General features: G+C 33.5%; 1 protein-coding gene across 5 annotated transcripts in view; it reads left to right on the top strand.

The window, feature by feature from the left end:
* The window catches only part of STXBP5 (syntaxin binding protein 5), a 218,665-nt gene extending 198,578 nt beyond the window's left edge, over window positions 1-20,087 (top strand). For all 5 annotated transcript variants that reach the window (XM_020986570.2, XM_020986569.2, XM_020986574.2 and 2 more), the window contains 3 exons: window positions 10,346-10,457; window positions 11,375-11,595; window positions 14,221-20,087. In XM_020986570.2, coding sequence (XP_020842229.1) covers window positions 10,346-10,457; window positions 11,375-11,595; window positions 14,221-14,262 — 375 coding nt within the window. In that variant the 3' untranslated portion in view covers window positions 14,263-20,087. The remainder of the gene's footprint in view (window positions 1-10,345; window positions 10,458-11,374; window positions 11,596-14,220) is intronic.
* Window positions 20,088-20,289: the final 202 nt, after the last annotated feature.

Below are 20,289 nucleotides of genomic sequence, written 5' to 3'. Positions count from 1 at the left end.
CATTCCCAGAAAGACTCCTTTTCAGTCTACTTATTTCTCTCTAATTGATTTATGTACTATATTTTTCTTTTTTTTCTTAAATATTTGATCTTTAGAAATTAAAAAAAAATCATTCAATCTTTTAATTGGAATTACCATGTACACGTTAATGAATGAAATACATTATTCAGTGAAATATAAAACATAATGATGGCTTTATTTAGCTCTGCTCATAAAGTTCTGTAGTAATCTACACCATTCTTTTCATTTACTAATTTAACCTGAATTCAGTAAAGAACAAGTCAAACCTAAAGCTCTTCTCTAAACAAGTTACTTTTTTTTTCTTTCTACTAGGATATTGAATGAAAGGAGAGCATTGCTATCTCAAATCTTATGCAAGCATGAGGAAATTTTAGAAAAAGGTTAATCTGTTATAATTGATCATTTGTTTATAATTTAATTTTGGCCCAAGCATTTTATCATATTTTTTACATTATCAAGAAGATCTCAAAAACTATCTCCAGAATCATTAGAATTGTTCAGATGAAAGTGAGAGGGCTCAATATGTGAATATCAATAAACTTAATTTTTTGGGCAAAAAGTATTATAAGCTATCCCTCTCCCATCCACCCAAATGTCTACATACAAAATACAAACATCTCCAGTCTTTAGTTAAGCCAGAATAATAATTCCTCTATTATTTGACACTACTACCCACCCTTATTACCTCGTTCCTGGACTATTGCTATAGCCTGCTGGTTTGTCTTACTTAACACAAGTTTCTCCCTACCTAATCTTCAGGAATAAATAGAAAATCCTCCATTTGGCTTTTAAAGCCCTTCGTAATCTGACCCCTTCCTTCCTTTCCAGTATTTTTATACCTTACTTTCCTCTGCATGTTCTGAAAACCAGTGACACTGGCCTCTTTGTTGTTGTTCCTTGAACATGGCACTCCAGTTGTCTGACTTTGAGCATTTTCACTGGCCCTTGTGCATCTCTGCCTCTTACTTTCCTTAAAGTCTCACCTACAGTCCCATCTTCTAGAATCCTTTCTCAGTCCTCCTTATTCTTAATGCCTTTCCTCTGAAATTATTTCCCATATATCCTGTATATAACTTCTTTGTACATAGTTGTTTGCGTGTTGTCTTCCCAATTATACTATGTGCTTCTTGACAGCAGGAATTGTTTTTACCTTTTTTTGTATCCCCAGCACTTAGCACAGTGCCTGGCACTGGTGCTTCATAAATGCTTGTTGATCAATTGACTGATTTATATTTTTAGCCTCCTTAGCAGGACAACACAGGTCCCTGTTAACTTTTCCTTGTTACAGAATTTCCTCTTGGACCTTATTTTAAATCAGTACATACATTTAAAGAATTCAAACTTGTTGTTTTTTATTCTCTCAGTCTTAGGGGTTTTTTTTAACAATTTATTTATTTTTAATTTTCAACATTCATTTCCATAAGATTTTGAGTTTTAAATTTTCTCCCACTCGCTTTCCTCTTCCTTCCCCAGGACAGCATGCAATCTCATATAGGCTCTACTTCTACATTTATATTAAGCATATTTTCCCATTAGTCATGATGTAAAGAATAATTAGAACTAATGGGAGAAGCCACGAGAATGAAGCAATAAAACAAAATAACAAAGGAAAAGGAGAGCAAATAGTATGCTTCCATCTATATTCAGACTCCGTAATTTTTTCTCTGGATGTGGATAGCATTTTCCATCATGAGTCTTTTGGAGTTGTTTTAGATCCTTGCATTGCAGAGAAGAGCCAAGTCTATCAAAGTCAGTCATCGGACAGGGTGGCTGTTACTGTGTACAGTGTTCTCCTGGTTCTGCTCATTTCACTCAGCTCAGTTTATGTAAGTCTTTCTAGGTTTTCCTGAAGCCCTCCTGCTCATCATTTCTTATAGCACAATGGTATTCCAATTATATTCGTATGCCACAACTTGTTCAGCCATTTCCCAATTGATGGGCATCCCCCAATTTCCAATTCTTTGCCACCACAAAAAGAGCTGCTGTAATATTTTTTTGTGCATGTTTGTCCTTTTCCTGTTTCTATGATCTCTTTGGGATACAGACCTAGAAGTGGTATTGCTGAGTCAAAGGGTATGCACAATTTTACAGCCCTTTGGGCATAGTTTGAAATTGCTCTCCAGAATGATTGGATCAGTTCACAACTCCACCAACAACGTATTAGTGTTCCAGTTTTCCCACATCTTCTCCAACATTTATCATTGTCCTGTTTTGTCATGTTAGCCAATTTGATAGGTGTGATGTTGTACCTCAATGTCGTTTTGATTTTCATTTCTCTAATCAATAGTTATTTAGAAGATTTTTTCATGTCACTATTGAGCTTTAATTTCTTCCTCTGAAAACTGCCTGTATATATCCTTTGGCCATTTATCAATTGGAGTATGCTGAGTCTTAGTTTTTAAATCCAATAAGTATATAATTCTGTGTATAAGTGTGTATATGTACACATAGAGAGAAGGTAGAGGAGAGAAGCACTTGCATGGAATGCTTCATGAGTTCTAATCTTTTACCATGTAAGCTTCTTGTTCAGCTCATAAAAGAAGGATAAAGTAAAGGACTATAAAGTCTATAATCATTAGAAAGCTACAGTGAAAAAGTAAGTCATTTCTAATTATCATTATGTCATGAAATATTTTTAAGTGTTTATACTTTAATAGATTCAGAATTTAGGAAAGCTTAGAGGATCACATTCTAGCAGAAAATGTACTCTAATATCATTAGATTTCATTACCTACTCCAGTAGCAATGTAGGTTAGCTTTAGATTTTACTAAAAATATAAATATGACTTCCAGGGATTCATTTCAACTAAACAAACATGAAAAATACAGTTTTGGAAGGCACTCATCTGTAGTTACAAAGACAAAAATAAAACAGGAACTCACATTCTACTGGGAGATGCAGCATGTACATATATAAGTAAATATAGGACAGTTAAAGGGAGGAGAAATCATTAACAACTAGGGTACTAGAGAAGGTTTCACAGAAGACTTAATACCTGAGATGAGCCTTGAAGGGAAATAAGGGTTCTGAGAGATAGAAAATAAAAATAAATAAATGAATGAATGAATAAATAAAAGATTATTCTAGACATGGAGGAAAGTATATAAGAATGCAGAGAGGCTAGGGATGGAATTCTAATTTTGAAGACTAGTCATTAGTACAGTTTAGCTAAAGTGTAGATTGCATAAAAAGAAAGTAGTGTGAAATAAAGCTGAAAAAGTAGGTTGTAGATGGTCTTAAATACCAGAGTGAAGAGTTTGTATTTTATTAGGGAATAAGGAGTATTTTGAGATGGGAAATGACATGCTCAGATCCATACCTCAGGAGGCATATTTTGGGAATTGGGTGGAGGATGATTTGGAGAGAAGAGGCACCAATTTTCTTTGAAGCTGTTACAGTAATCCAGGAGAGAAGAGATTAAAGGCAGAAGAGGAGGACAACTGGATGAGTACAGAGAAGCCAGAGATGGTGTGCAATTAGAATTAGCACAATTTGACAATAAGGAGTGCCTGAGAAGAAAGAATCAAAAATCATTTATGAAGTGCATCTTGTACTCCATGAATGATGCCAGATAAAAATAAAATTGTCCCTTTCCCCAAGGAGTTACGTTCTATTGTGGGAGATGATGTATATACATTTAAGTGTGTACAAAATACTCATAAAATATATTTAAATAATGTAAATAATTCACAGACAGCTAGATCAGGAAACTTCTCATGTAGAAGGTAAATTTTAACTGAGTTTTGAAGGATTAGGAATTTTAAAGGTGGATGTGAAGAAAAGAGTGCATCCCAGGCATGTAGGACAGCCTTTGCAAAGTCATAGACACAGGAAGTGGAATGTCTTTTATAAAGAAAAACAAGGCCACTTTGAATGAAGTGTATAAAGAGGCATAATGTTTTATGAGCCTGAAAGAGTATGTTAGAGCAAGGTTATGAAGGGCTTTGCAGTACAGTATGACTAAAATGTAGATAGCGTAAAAGGGCTTTAAATGCCCAATAGGGGTGTTTGCATTTGCTCCTGGGAATAATAGGGAGCCACTGGAGTTTATTGATCAGGGGAATGGTATGATCAGATACATGCTTTGAGAATACCACTTTTGTAGCTGTGTGGAGTTTGGATTGAAGAGAGGAGAGACTTAAGGAAGGGAGACCAATTAATATTCTGCTGCAATAGTCTAGGCAAGAAATTATGAGTTTGAACCATGAGTAGAGAAAAGGAATCAGGGATCAAGGAGGTAGAATCAACAAACTACAAAGCTAATTGAATATGTGAAGGTAAAAGTAAGAAGTCACAGACAACTGCAAGGTTTCATACTTGGGCGACTAGAAGGAGATGGTAATCCTCTTGACAAAATTAGAGAAGTTTGGAAGAGAGGTTGGTTTAGGCAGAAGATGTTTTGTTTTATTTTATTTTATTTTTGCTTTGAACTGTCTAGAAGACATAGACAGTTCATGATATTGAACTGAGACTGAAGAAGAATAGGGCTAGTTAGACTGATCTAGGAACCATCTGAATAGAGATAATAATTGAACTCAAAAGTTGATGAAGTCATCCAGAGAGAGAATATATCCAGAAAAGAGCCTTTGGATACAAACACATTTTGAAATGGGAGTGGGATATGGATGATGATCTACCAAAAGGAGTTTGAGAATTGATAGTTAGGCAGGAAGGAGAACCAAGAAAAAATGTCACAAAAACTCAACAACAGGTAAAGTCTAGGAAGAGAGAATATTTGACATCAGCTGCTACAAAGAGGTCAAGAAAAAAACATGGATTGACTCCAAATTCATGCATCTGGATGGTTAGAAAGGTAGGTCATCTAGTAAAATTTTTAAAAGTTTGGGAGAGCAAGAGGATGAGTTCTGTTTTGAGAACAGAACAAATGATAGAATTTGGAGTTTGAGGTGGGACATTTATGGAGTAGAGTTTATGAGCAAGATACATTGAAGAATCATCTCCAGAGGGATAATATAATCCATAGTAGCTGATGAGATCATCAATAGAGAGAAATGTTCTCTAAGAAGATGAGGCACAAGACAAAGTCTGGAAGTACACCCACATTTAGAGAGTAGGAAATAGATGGTGAACCAGCAAAGGAATATGATAAAGGAGTATTTGGATAGCTCAGAAAAGAACCAGAATCTGGAACCAGGATTCCAATGTCATGGAAGCAAGTGAAAGAGACAATATCTAGGAGAAGATAGTGGTTAATAGTGTCATAAACTGTAGTTGGGTTAAAAATGATGAGGATAGAGGCAGGGCTATTGGATTTAATACTTCAGACATTCTTGGTAACCTTGGAGAGAAAGTTTTATTAGATTAGTGAGTGAAGAAGTCTAATTATAAGATGTTTCAAAGTAAGCAGGCAATGAGGAAGTTGACTCCTAGGAAGCTGAGATTGACAGAGAAGTAAGATATAGGACAATAGTTTGATGGAATGGTACCATCAAATGAAGGTTTTTGTTGTTTATTTTTTTTTAATGGGAAAACCCTAGGTATGTTTATAGATAGTAGGGGAAAATATTGAAGATGAGAAGTATTGATCCTTGAGGCAAGCTTTCAGAGGTGCTGAAATCAAGGATACATGTGAAGAAATGAGCCTTAACAAGGTAGAAGTTTACCTCTTCCTCAGAACCTACAGCAGAGTTAAGAATGGATGAGAATGCACATTGATGTTGACATGTGAAATAGTATAGATACAAGTAGCTAATAAAGAGGTAAATTAGGTAAATTCCTCTCCTGAGAAAGAAGGGTGTAAAGGAGGTATAGGGGGCTTGAGAAGGAGAGTTTAAAAGAACTGCTGTGATAGTAAGAGAAGAATGTGAAAATCACTATATACTAGCTGAGATTATCTCAAATGAATTTGTAGGAAACCCTTTGTCACAGATGTATGTGACAAATTTCCCCAGTGATGTTTATCAATAAAGGTATAGGTGTGGAAAAGGCAAATGGTAGGAGTGAATACAGGGTGAAGATTGGCAGTTCATGAATTGTGGTAAGTCAAGCGATCAAGAGATTGAAGAGTAGAAGACAGTATATAATTTCAATGGTTAATAATAAGTTCAGAACTCCAAAAAGAAGAAATGAGGTAAAAGCAAGAAAAGTTTACATTCCAGTGAACCTAGCCTACTTGTAATTATATGTACAAAGCTTTCCATCTTACATCTCCATGCCTTTGCATGAGCTATCCCTCATTCCTGCTATAAGGATGGGTCTCCATTGATTATTCCATTCCACTTAAAAGACTACTTCTTGATTAAATCAATCAACCACAAACAGTTGGGAACTGGGCCTATATACCAATTTGAATCAGCCTAGAAACTTAGCTACACTCTAATAAACTTGCATAAAAAAGAGGAGCTATTTCAAAACCAGATGAAGATTCTTAGAATCTTCAGGCAGAGAGCAAAGAACAGGGTCATCAAGAACTGATGCAGAAAGAACCAGCAGCTCAGGGAGAACCAGCAAAAGGAGAAAGAGAAGATAGGATGGAACTATGCTAGAAAAGGGATCAAGGAGGACCATAGGCTTATAGGCATCCCAGGTCAAAAGGCTCAGGCTGATGCCACGAGTGTATCTTCCTACTCAGCAATGGAGAGGTATCCTAAATAATGGTCAACTCTTTTCCCTTTCTCCTCTGGTTCCACAGACAATAAGACATAATCTGATATTTTGTTTCCCAAACTTTTGTTGTAACCTGAATTGCCTAAACAGTGAAGAAGATGTAATTGAAAATTAAAAGTAGAGTGCTCAATTTCTGCTTAAATGTTAGGCATCTTCCTAATTAGGGGCTTGGAATGATTGTGATTAAATTCATAACATTTCACCAAAATAGAAGAGGGCAACCAATCCTTAAGAGTCATGGCCCCTGAGCTTAAAATACCTAATTATTGTAATAGAGTATTAGAGTAGAAAGCAGTCCCTTCTCACCTGTGACAGTTAAAGTCCTATTTACTTTAGGGTCCACCTTAAGTGCTCCCCCCTATCCTGAGGCCTTTCTTGATTTCTCTCAAGTTATTGGTGCCTTTATCTTCCTGATATTACTTTGTTTTCACTTTCAGTATTTGCCATTTATTAATACGTATATTCCAATAGGCATTTACTTTCTGTGTGTACCACCATGTCATTGAACCAAGCTTTTGCCCATTCAAAGTCAGAGAATAGATTGAGCTCATTAATTTGATTTACTGGATAAAATGATGTGGTGATAGGTGCTGGAGTGCGCATAGGCAAATTCTGGTCCCTGAGGAGATACCAACTTCCTCAGGGAAGAAGTAAAATTGGGGCATATGGGAACAAGATCAGTTACTTCCCCTGTCTCTGAACAGTGGGGCAAGAGGAGCATGTATCCTTAGGGAAATTTCAGATAAAACTATCTACTAAGTGTTTTGATTAGTATCTTCTACCTATTTCCAGAATGGTTGATCATTTTGCATATCAGAACTGCTGTGGACCTCCACCATAGTTTCCTCTGGCTTTGTGTCCTGCTCAGACATAGCACACCATCTTTTGAGTACTATGTGAAAAAAGACTTGGAGTCAGAAAGATTTGGGTTCAAATTTTACCTCTGCCATAAGCTAACTATGGGCAAGTCACTTAACCTTTCAGTGCCCCTAGGCAAATCTCTGAGACTATAACTGAATATAAGCTCTGAAAGAGTTAGAAATGTAACCTTGCCATCCATTGGTTAGGAGAGCAGTCAGTTGATCAGGGTCCTGACCCATATTATTCTCTGTAGTCTGATTATAACTAAAGCTTTCCATGTGTTATCACTCCAAACACTGGTGTAAGCAGTAAACAGAGGAGAGAGAGTGTGCTGGCCAGATTTCTGACTCAGTAACACCCAGTAAACACAGAAAAAGATCTGTGTGGGTGATCTTAGTCTTTGGCTTTGCCCGATTCAGCCTTTTTGTTGAAATGACCAGGATGAAAGTGGTTGGAAAGTATCAAATTTTCAAATGAAGTAAAGCTGGAAGGGATAACTTACCTGTTTGTTGGATGACTGGATCAAAATAAAAATGATACCTGACATTTTTGTGTAGCATTTTAAGGTTTATTTTAGCTGCACTACAATCCTGTAGGCACTACTCTACCTTACATTTGTCAGACCCTATATGTAATACTGTGTTTAATTCTTGCTACTCTTTTTAAAGATAGTTCTTGACAATCTGGAGTATGCCCAGGGGATGGCAACCAGGATCACCAGGGAACTCAAAAGCATGTATATGAGGAAGGGTATATCTAGCCTGGAGAAGATGGCTTGTTGGCAGAGATATGGAGGAAATGGTAGCTATCATGAAATATTTGAAAGAATACCATAAAAGAGAAATTAGATATAATCTCCTTGGCTTCAGAGGACAAAATTAGTCTTAGCTGCACTAAAAACAAATCTTGGCTCAGTTTCAGGTAGAACTTCCTAACAAAAGCTGTCTGAAAATAGAATGGGCTGTCTAGTAGACAGTAAGTTTCCTGTCACTGGAGGGGTTCAATCAGAGCCTTGATGGTCACTTGTGATAGATATTGTACAGTGAATTCATTTGTCAGATAAATAGTTGGATGAGATTATCTGTCTTTATGTTTAATTCCATCTCTGGGATTCTATAGCAGGGTTACCCACTTTTATTTTTTACTCATGTTACTTGAGTAAGTAGATTTTTTTTTTCTGTTTCTGTACTCTTAAGTACTACAAGGTATGTTTTGTCCTTAAAGTATTTCCAACGTACTGCTGGGAACAGCAAAGATAATATAGTGTAATATAGCTCCTCAGACCTCTCATAGGGTTGAGGCCCACAACAATGTCATGTATCTGAAATTATTGGGAAAAAAAAGATTTTGCAAAACTAAAAGTTAAAAATGGAAACATCCCATTTTAATTTGAATTGTAGCTGTTTAAGCTAGTTGTAAATCTAGCTTACTCATATTTATAGTTGTTACTCATATTTATAATACTTGGAAAAGATTGAATAATCTTAAAATGAATTGTACTTTAGTATAGTCTACCGTATATTTAAATTTTGATTTTAGAAATTAGCAGTATATTTGGAAAGCCTTTTTATTCCTGATTTACCCTGTCTTATGGAAATCTGATAACTAGAAATTCAGACTTAAGAAAATGAAAAAGAAAGAAATTTGATCTACTTCCTGACATTTGAAACTGATTATAAATGTTGGAATATGCTGTTTCTCAGTCAAGGTTTCTATAGCTGTTTTTGCCTTTACTAATTTGCTTTCTTGGCTTATGCACACTCAAGAAAAATCCTCAGGTTTTGTAGTTGACAGTGGGAAGTCGGCCTTATCCCCTGTTAACCACACTCTGCCCTCCTCCAGGTTCCCAAAGCAAGCTAACTTGTTCTCTCCCCTTAAGAGAGGAATGCTAAGACATTGCTATGTAAATACATTATGCTTCTAGTATTGAGATACTGATATCACTTAGATATTGCTGAGGAAAATACATAGCATTCTACAACTCTTTTTTTCCTGCTATGCTTTTATTTGTACTTATTTGTATTTATTAGTTCCTTTTTTATTTCCTATTGTCAGCTGGGCTAATTATTATCATGAATGATGATATTTGAATAATTAGGAATTTTTGCACTCTGAATAAAAGATTGAATCTCTAGTAGAATAGATATCAAAGGCCAGGTATCAGGTGAATAAGCAGTAGAATTATAAAAGCTCGGAGCTGGAAGTTTCATTTGGCATATAAGAAAAGTATAGTTTAGAGATGAAGTTATTTCTCAGTGTCATAAAATCCTAGAAGTTCACAGTTGGAAATCACCTCAGAAGTCATACGTTCCATTCTGTACCTAAAATCAGTAATGTTTTCTAAAACTCCTAAATCAGTGATCCTTTATAGTATAACTAAGGCTCATTGATTCCCAGTGCTTTTCTCCATTGCTTCAAGTCACCTCTCAGTGTTTGCATTTTGTTTGTAACAAGCCATATTTATTGGAAAGTTTTATTTCCTTTTTGAACATGATTTTAAGAGTTACTTTGTTAGCTACAACTTTTGCTTATATGCTGGGGATAAAATGCAGTATTTAAATGTATATACCATTTTATATTGAAATTCAGTAAGAAAAATATGATTCAACTTAGAGAAATATACTTTATTTTGCCAACTTTTTAGGAATACATCTCTAGAATAAAGTTTTGTTCATCCAATTCATTAATTAATATGTACTTACACAATCCATTTTAAAATCCTTTATTATAAGGTTAAGCTGAAAATATACCCTAATGCTTTTTGGAATTGCTTTATTTTTCACTTAGGGATTTTCATGTACCTTTTAACAATTATAATATATTTTGATTTTAAAGGAAATGTTAGGTGAACTCTTCACTCCAGTAGAAACACCTGAAGCACCAAACAGGGGATTTTTTAAAGGCTTGTTTGGAGGTGGTGCACAGTCCCTTGACAGAGAAGAACTCTGTAAGTTAATTTATTTTTATTTTAGAAAAAAAATCACCAAAAGAAAACATTTGAGTAATATAAAATTTTCTTAAATGTATGAAATCCTCCAGAATAAGAAAGCAATGGTTCCTCTGTATTCTGCCTTGTTTAAATCATATCTGGTATATTGTGTTCAGTTTTGGGGCCTACAGTTTAAGAAAGACATTTTTGGAAACCTTAATCTTTAGGAAATTTTTTCTATATATCAAGCATAAATTTGTCTCTGTCACTTCTACCTCTGCTCCTGCTTCTGTCCTCTGATGCCAGTCAGAAAACATTTAAATTATCTTCCACCTGAGAGCCCTTCAGATGTTTAATCATAGCTATCACATCCTTCTTGAGTCTTCTTTTCTTCAGGCTAAACATGCTGTTCTTTTAGCTTTCATGAAAGAGTCAAGGGCAAGGCCCTTGACCAACCTGGATGCTGTCCTCTGGACATCCTCTAGTTTGTTGTGAATTGATGGATTTGACTGAAAATAAAGGAAGTAAAATAAATCATTGATAGAGAAGTTGTGCAGTACAATAAAATTTTGCCATTTCCATATTTTTCTATCTATACCCCTTTTAATTAAGTAAACTTGAATTTTGTGTACTTAAGTAAGATTGTTATTATCAAAGAGTCTTTTTCAGTATACTTGCTTCAAAACATCTACTACTAGGATAATTTAGCCAGTGTAATGAATTTACATGAATATTGGAAAAAGTATCAGTGGACCGTTCACATATTTCATGTTAAATGTAAATACTAATTTTTTAAAAAATTGTAACACCCTTAAACTTGATGTAAATGTTATTTATATTATATTATCAATTATTATAAATTGTTTGGAATTTTGAATTACAAGAGAATTTTCTTTTTTTTTTTTAATTGTTATCTTATCATTGAATATATTCAGTTGGAGAGTCAGCATCTGGAAAGGCATCCAGGAGTCTTGCTCAACACATCCCTGGTCCTGGTGGTATTGAAGGTGTTAAAGGAGCAGCATCTGGTGTAGTTGGTGAACTGGCTCGAGCCAGGTTGGCACTGGATGAAAGAGGACAGAAACTTGGTGATCTTGAAGAAAGGACAGCTGCTATGCTATCAAGTGCAGATTCATTTTCTAAACATGCTCATGAGGTATGCCTAGCAAAAATATATTGACTAAAAGAAAAGCTCCAGAAATGAAGTTTTTCTGTGACTGAATATAACAGGTTACTATTTACTCAAATAAAAAGAGCCATGGACTAGGTATCAGGAAATCCTGGCTCCTGCATATCTAGCCCAACACACTAGTAGTACCAGATATATTAGCACCCTAAGCCTCAGTTTCTTTATCTGTAAAGTGAGAGGGTTTTGCTAAATAATCTATAAAAGCCCTTCCATATCCAAAATTCTGTGTCTGCATGATTCTCAGACTCTTTGTGCAGATTCATTTTCATGTGTCAGTCGATGGTATTCTGGTGTTATATATCTATAAACTTATATTCTAGAACTTAGACTCACAATACTAACTTCTCATTGTATGAATAAACACTTTTAGAGCTTGCCTTATGCCTCTATAATTTCATCTTCCAGTATTACAAATTACAGTCCATTCATACCCTCTCATCCTGTCTGACTTTTGGCCATGCCCTCCTATAAGTCTTTTTTGGAGAAGTTTAGCCAATATTCTAGGGCACTTTCTACTTTTGACATTACTTAGATACCAAAGAACATGTAGGTTGTCCATAAGTTATCTCTTTCTCTTGGGGTACAAACAGTTCACCTTTTTTCATCATACGTTTTTTTCTGGAGTGTGGCCCAAAATAAATAAAAATACAATAAAACATGAATAATGTTAATATGTGGTTCTCTAAGTCAGTATGCAGCTCATAGGGTTCCTTATGCATGGTTTAGTGGACCATGTTTCTATTTGGATTTGATTCCACTGGTCTAAATCGGTTTTTCCCTTTTCTGTTACATTTATCTATTTGGAAAATAGATGTAATGTTTGTTGGGTAAGACAGTTTCCAAGCTTTTGATTCTGATTTCTTTGTTGTACTGACTAATTTACGTCAGTTAAGTTTACCTAGGAAATGATAATAGTCTGTGTTAGTGTCTTTTCTTTTGTGAATTTCTCTTTTTCTAGCTTCAGTACATTGTTCAAATAGGTTAGGTTAGAGTTGCCTCATTTGCATGCCACCTAAAGAAATATGTCCAGAATAAACATTTAACAAGAACTTTTCCTAAGAAGCTTCTTCCTGCTTTTATTTCTCTATTATTTTATAACGTGTAAGTAAACCTAGTGTTCTAGTTGAATTTACAAGTTATTAAAGCTTGTAAGGCTTTAAAGCTATATGCGAAACAGTAGCTGACTACAGAGCATCAAAACTGTTTGATCTCTACTGTTTCAGTCATCTTATGACTGAATAATATACTACTGAATCAGTAGAGTTTGTCATAGTACCTCAAATAAAAGAATGCAATCAAATTTTTGTTGGATGAATCAATAAGAGAGGACTTCTTAATCATTGCCTTGAACCAGGCTTTATACTTGGGTCTGTGGATACAATAACAAAAATGACACAATCATTGCCCTTCAGAAGTTCTTGGGTGAGGTTGTAGGGAAAGTTCGGGGAGGGGGGGGGGCCCAGACTATTTACAAATAAGCATATACAAAATATGTACAAAAGCAATACAATATAATGGTGAGAATGAATACATATATCAACAACAGACATTTATTGAATACTTCCTGTGTAAAGGATATTACAGTGGTCAGTAGAAGATGGCTTACCTTTCTGGTATTTATCCCTAATTTCTCAAAGTGTTATTCTTCACCTCAGGAATACTTCCAAACTTGTTACAGTTTTATTTCTCCAGAATCAGGAATTTCCATTCATATTCCCGTGTTTTACTTGCATTAAGACTGAAGGTTCATATACTGCAGCTACTAGAAGTTTGGGAATAGATAGTTCCAAATAGTTCTGATTCTAAATATTAATAATTTATATTTCTGTGAAGCCAAAGCTCTTTCAAGTACATTGGAGAAGTTGGGGGTGAGTGGAGATCTTGAGTTACTGGGTATTGCTTTTTTCCCAATTGTATTGTATAACCTTTTTTCTTTTTTTTTAGAGGTGTAGAGGTATTTATGTTTATCATATAATTTCTGTTGAAAAGTCCCTCTATTCAGACCCATGCCCTCTAAGTGTCTCTTTAATTAGGTAATTAGCTGAATAAAAGTTGTACCCTGCCATGGCCCAGAAGAAATTACTTTATTTATGGTGTCTCCTCAGAAATGTATATACCTTAGTCTTTACTTCTGATAATTAGAAGACAAAAGATGAAGAAAATCTAAGCAAGACCTCATTGCTCCTGAGCTGCATAAAACATGATACTTTCTTCCCAATCAAGCTGGTTACCTTTCTTGTATGTCAATCTAACTAACTCCCTCTTTCCTCCTGATCTTTAAAGCATAGGTTGGTTTAAAAAAAGTGAATTTGCATCAAATTCTAAAAAATTATCTAAGAACTATCCTAGCAGTCTTAGTACTGTCTCAAGCATGCATCTTAGATGTTTCCCTTCTTTACCCTTTGACTCTTCTAAATGTGAATAAAATAGTTTACAATAGTTTTATAACCTTTTTTGATACTTTAAACTTCTAATAATAGTGTTACTAACAAAAATAAATGAATTTTAAGTTAAAATTTTTATTACTGCCCATTTTCTACATATATATATTATTCTCTCTCTCTCTCTCTCTCTCTCTCTCTCTCTCTTTAGATGATGTTGAAGTACAAAGATAAAAAGTGGTACCAGTTTTGAAAGCCAGAATCCAGTTATATACAACTTGGTCTAGAAGAGGGGAAGAAATCCCTTTTTTCTTTCCATTAATTTCTTTAAGACAGAATTGAAGGGGTATTCATCACTGGATCTTTTCTAGCACAATCATGCACTGTTTTGCCTCAGTCATGTGGCTTTAACTGAGGAGCATTGTGTTTAAAATACATACACATACAACTGGAGTATCCATGTGTGTCCCCACTATGAATTAACAACTTGAGAACTGAGCAGGTCACACAGGACACATGAAGAGGAAAAGAGAAAATTGGCACAAAATGGCAGTGGTGGTCTTGGATCAGTCCTTTACTTAAAATTTCACATGCCTAGAGATTTTGTGCTATTGTATCAGCTATCAGTGCCGAGTTTCTTTTAAGGAGAGACAGTAAATCAGGGGTTCTAGAACTGGAACGGTCATATTTGCATCATTGAACTGAACTATTAACAGCTGTCATGAACTTCCCCCCTTCCCTTGAATGGATTGGTCATCATTATCAGTAGTGAAGAAGAATTAAGCTGTTTGCTACCATCTGTTGAGACAGACAAAGTTAAAGTATTGGCTATTGTTAAACATAGTTGACCTGGGGATGGGCTATTCTTGGATCTCTTTTGTTGTATTCCTGTATTCAATCCATACTCTGTCAAAACAAAGCAAAGGAGAGGAATCACTTTTCATTGAAAAGTGTAAAGAACATGAATGAACTCATATTTCTGGAAATTTCTTTGTAGAATGGCTATGCAGTGTGAAAAGTGAAAAACCTCCATTGTGGTGAGGAGAATACTTCAATGTCTGTTGTTTTTGTTCTTGTTAACTTAGCTAATGGTAGTTTTGACCCAAAAAGTTATTAGTTGAATTTGTAAAAATGTTAAAATTGGCTAAGGTTTTAATTTATGCTTGAATTTTTTATAAAAAGTTTAACCAAATGTACCTTTGCATCTGTTTAATTAAAATTGCTAACATGGTTTCGTTATTTCAGTAAAATGTGCAGCTCCATAATTAGGGGAGAGAAGACCCTTTATTTGCTACCAGTACACTCAGATGATGAGCCAGTTAAAACTTATTGCACATACTATCACATGGAAAATACCAAGCATCTAGTGTTAATAATTAACTCTATATGAATCTATCCAATGACCTATTTTCTGTAGAATTAATTAATATATTATAAATCTGTACATGTCCTTTCAAAATTTTAATGAGCCAAAAGAGAAGAAAATGTACATTTGGTAACTAAATTATGTCCAGTACTAGGATCTAATACCAAATAAGACCAGCAATGAAAAATTAAGTACTGGTTTCCCAGTATAGCGTTAAGGACAGGAATGAAATGACTGATTAGATTTGGAAACAATCTCACATTATTAATACAGACTTAATACAGTGAGATTCTCAACTGTGCTGTTAAAGTAGTAAAAGAAAAGTGCATAATAGGAGCACTAATATTAATGTTCATGAAATTAAAATATTTTGTTCTGTAAGTAATGATTGTCTTAATTTTTTCTTTAAGGAATAGAGCACAAATTGATAGTATGCATAAGTGATTTTTTTTCCCTACTATAGGGTCATTAAGGCATATTTTACAATACCTTAACTGTATAGGGCTTGTTATACATCTCTTTTTTTTCCCTCTTTAACCATTTCATAATGAGACTTTTGTGTTTACATCTCATGAAAAGTGCACTACTAGACAAAAAACGTTTACATGCAGGTCGGTTATAAATATCGTTTGATAAAGACATAATATAAAAGAGTTGATTCAAACCAATTCAAAAACAACACTCTCTGCAGAAAGCTTTTTGGAATTTGCACAGAGCTCTCGTGAATAACTTGTTATTCTATTTAATATTATCCCTATGATGAAAATGTAATAATTCACAAATTGATTTATTTGTATTACATTCTTATATCCCACTATTGTGTTATGTTATCATAAAAATATTTAGTACATCTCTTTCAAAAATACAGTTAATATGCCATGTTTAAAAAAGTTAACAGCAGGTTTGGAAAAGTTGACAAGAAGCACTAAGAAAAGTATCTTATTAGTTCTCACATGTGTGGATTAATAATACCAGCTATTTAATATGCCACAGGATTATTTTCTGTCTGTAAATTATTTCATTTGTTAGTTCACCTATCATATGTAAAATGAACTGGTATTGTTTGATTTTAGATTGAAGGAAATTTGTTAAATTTTACATGACCTAAATGGATGCTTGTCTTCTTTTCTTAAATCTGTCATCGACAGGTAGCAAACAAAAAATTCATTTTAAGATTAAAAAGCTAAATACATTTTTAAATATAATATTGAAACTTTTTCAGGGATCTACTTAATTCAGTTTTTGGTGGGAGAGACAGCCTGTAGTAATGATCACAATTCTTTAGCAATTATCCCACAAAATTTGGTACTAGTTCTACTTAATCTTTGGTGAGGGAAACAGGTTGCAGGCATAACAATTCCTTAATGATTATCCTACAGAAGTTGATTTTTTTAAGAGATGAAACTACTTATCTTTTTTTTTCTCTTTAAAAAAATGTAAAAAGTTACAAGCAAGCCAAGGGGAAAAAAAAGGGCAGAGAGTAGGTACAACAACAAAATGTTTGTAAAGCAAAGAATCAGAATAATGAAAATGTTTAACGTGCTTCTTTCATCTTACTTAATATTATTCTTTGTCTCATCTATCCTAACTTTAAAATCACAGAAGTACTTATTGGTTAATATCTCAAAAAGCAAATAGTTTCTATATGTATTATGTGCCCAATTCACCTCATTTTTTCGAAACTAAAATTCATTCATATATATCTATATATAATGTGTGTGTATATGTATACACACACATGCTTGGAAAGGAATTTGTGAGACAGCTCTTGTATTTGCTGATGTTTTTTAAAAAATCTGTATAGTATGTCTATGTGATGTTAGGAAAGGGGGTGTCATAATCCCCTAAATTTGCATTTTGGTCATAAAAAAAATTAAATGTTTTTGGGAGGAATGGCTAAAGATACAATGGAGCTATCGTTGATTTCTCTTAATTTTGTTTTTGATGGGAGTCCAAAAAGCTATCCATATTTATCAGTTATATGTAGCTTATTATGTTTAATTACATTCAATGCTTTCAACTGAAGCTTTTTTTTTAATTCTGTCAAATTGTAGATTCTTCTAAATGTTACTTGATGTAAATATGTGTGTGTTTTCAACAAGTCTGAAAGTGTTCCATATGTTTAAATATCAGGGGTGGGATGGGGAGGAGGGTGGTTATTTGGACAACACCATAGATTTCAAAGTTTTACCCTGATTTGTATTGTATTTCCATTTGTGTTTGCTCAAAACACTTTTCACATGACAAATTAGAAAGCTATATCCAAAGGTTTTTTTGTGGGGGTTTTTTTGGTGGTAGAGACTTAACTTTTTTTTTTTTGCTTAATAAAAAGCACTGATGTTACATGAATTTAAACTTGAATTTTTTTCTGCACTTTTTTAAGCAATGAAACTTTTTATTATAATTTGATTTTTCCACATTTCCTAGTTCAAATGAAATAGCACATGTGTACAAACACACCAAAATCATAGCCATGCAGCTAGTTTTACTTTTGAATATTAGATGATTAAGAGTTTAAAAACAATTGAGAGAAAGTTTTTCAAGGGTAAAAAATATATATAAAACCAGTTGCTGTGTGTCAGCATTTTCGGTCTGAAATTACTGCAACACTTTCAGATTTGTTTCAAGATCATACAGTAATAATGTTATATTTATACATACTGCTAAAGAATATACTTTTAGTTTTCAAAAGAAAATTTTATATATGTACACTTTAATTTAAGAAAAGATGAACTTGTTAAGTTTAAGTCAGAGTACTTAAAAAGTATGTATATTATCCATACAAAAAGTTATGTTTTACGCTTATAATAAGAAATATATTCGTATCTCATATCGAGATACAAGTAATTAAAAATCTAACGTACTTCACTAGAAATCTTTCACACACTTGGCAGGAAAATATCATAGTTCTTGTAACCCCTCTTTTCAACATTCTCAATTATTACTATGGGGGGGGAGTACCCACAAACACACTTAATTGCAAAATCTTTCTCACTAGCTGCAGCTTGCTGTTGGATGCCTACCGTAACTTTTGTTTTAAAATATAAATATATATATACATAATATATAAATAGTTTTTCAGATATTTTCTTCAGCATTTTTAAAATAAATTTCCAAAAACTAAAACAGAGTTTATGTATTTTTGTCAATGAAGAGATTTCTTTTGTAGTTGATAGACTTTGTTTTTTTCAGTTTGGTATTTAGTAATCAGTATTACTGTGTAAATTTTTTTTCCAATTTTGATTTTGAAAAGTATAGCACTTTTTTTAATCTAAATGGTTTATTCACTGGGTTGAAATTTATTGCCCATATGTCAAAATTGTTGAGTATTTTAGAATTTGAAAATGGGTATGAGAATAATGTTTGTTTATTTACAACTTTTGTTAATTGAACTTTTCCTGATCCTGAATAATTTCTTATAAAGTGTGACATAGATCATTTTCCCTGTGGACACAAAGTGCTTCACTGCCACAGAAGTTTCAGATTCTGTAGACAGAAATTATTTGTTTTGGGGAAAGAAAATTAAAGTGAAAAGCTTACAGTATTTTTTTCGAAAGAATTAATTTCACTTCAATCTGTTCCCAGTTCAAATAGTTAAAACTTTTGCTTTCTGCTGCTAGTCAAATAAGTTTATTAAACTATCCTGTAAGCTATTTGTTTCAATCTCCACAAACCCATGTGTATATCTTGGTTTCCTTCATGTATGATATTCCAAGCCAGCAAGTAAGTGTATTTCTGATTTCACTACATCTCAGAGGAATAATGAATGTCAGTTTTGCCAGTATTTTTCACATGAGGATAATAATTGATGAAAATGTATAGTGTATAGATTATGAATAAATCAGTATTAATTTGGTGTGGGTTTTTTGGCTCAAGGACTTAAAATGGGAACAAATTTTGTGATAGAATTGTGTTCATTTGAAACTTTAGCTTTTTTAAATTGTACTTTCATTATGAATGGTTAAAACATTCAGCTTAAGATATGCACGTTGAAAAATGAAAATAAACAGCAGAAGGCAATGCAAGGGGGTATATTGTGTTCTAAGTATATCCATTTTTTTCTTTGTAAATAAACAATACTATATTACATTAGGCTTGACCTCTACTAAATGTAATAGAACTAAGAGATACATCCTGCTTTCCAGTTATTCAACTGCTTCATTGTAAAAGCACCACCAAAAGATAATATGGTAAAGAACAAGAGTCAGTTTTTCTACCATAGCCCATTCACTGGGCAAGCATGCTTAAAGTAGAGTTCTAGCTTCTGCATACCTTATACTGTACATGCAGATTTTATTTTTAGTTCACTGATATTTCTTTTTAAGTTGGTCTTGCTGAGCCCCAGTTGCTGTCTTGAAGGTAATTATTGGAATATGCATTTTAAATATGGTTGCAAATCCATCTGTCTGTATAGTTTCATATAAACTACAAGCATACTGTTGCAAACATTGAAATGTGTCAGACTTCATAGTTATCTTAAATTCATATAATTGAACTATGTCGTTACAACAAAAGGATTAAAACAAGGTAATGGAATATTTTTGTAAATAAATACCTGTCCAGCTGGTATTTTAAAAAAATGTATAATATATGTTTCTGAAAAAAATGTTCATATATATGTATATGAATGTGTCATTATTCTGAAGGAATCTGACTGGGCAAAATAAACTACTCAAATCTCTCCTGAAACAAAATAACCCCTTTTCTGGAAATTTAAGTGTTTTTAGTTTTTTTTCCTCTTAAATGTGAGCTGTAATTCTACTAAAATTTAAATTTTAGGCAAAGGAAATATATAGAAATTGCCTATACTAACAAAGGGAAGAATTGAGACAAGTAATCAGATATTTAGGGGAAAAGAAACTATTGTTTCTCAAATAGCTGAGTACTCAAGGCAAAAGGTGTTTGTTTTGATTT

The sequence above is a fragment of the Phascolarctos cinereus genome, unplaced genomic scaffold, assembly GCF_003287225.1.
Source record: "Phascolarctos cinereus isolate Bilbo 61053 unplaced genomic scaffold, phaCin_HiC Scaffold_5;HRSCAF=322, whole genome shotgun sequence".
Lineage (NCBI taxonomy): Eukaryota > Metazoa > Chordata > Mammalia > Diprotodontia > Phascolarctidae > Phascolarctos > Phascolarctos cinereus.
The sequence above is the reverse complement of the archived record's forward strand: the minus strand, read 5'-3'. Positions and strand labels throughout refer to the sequence as shown.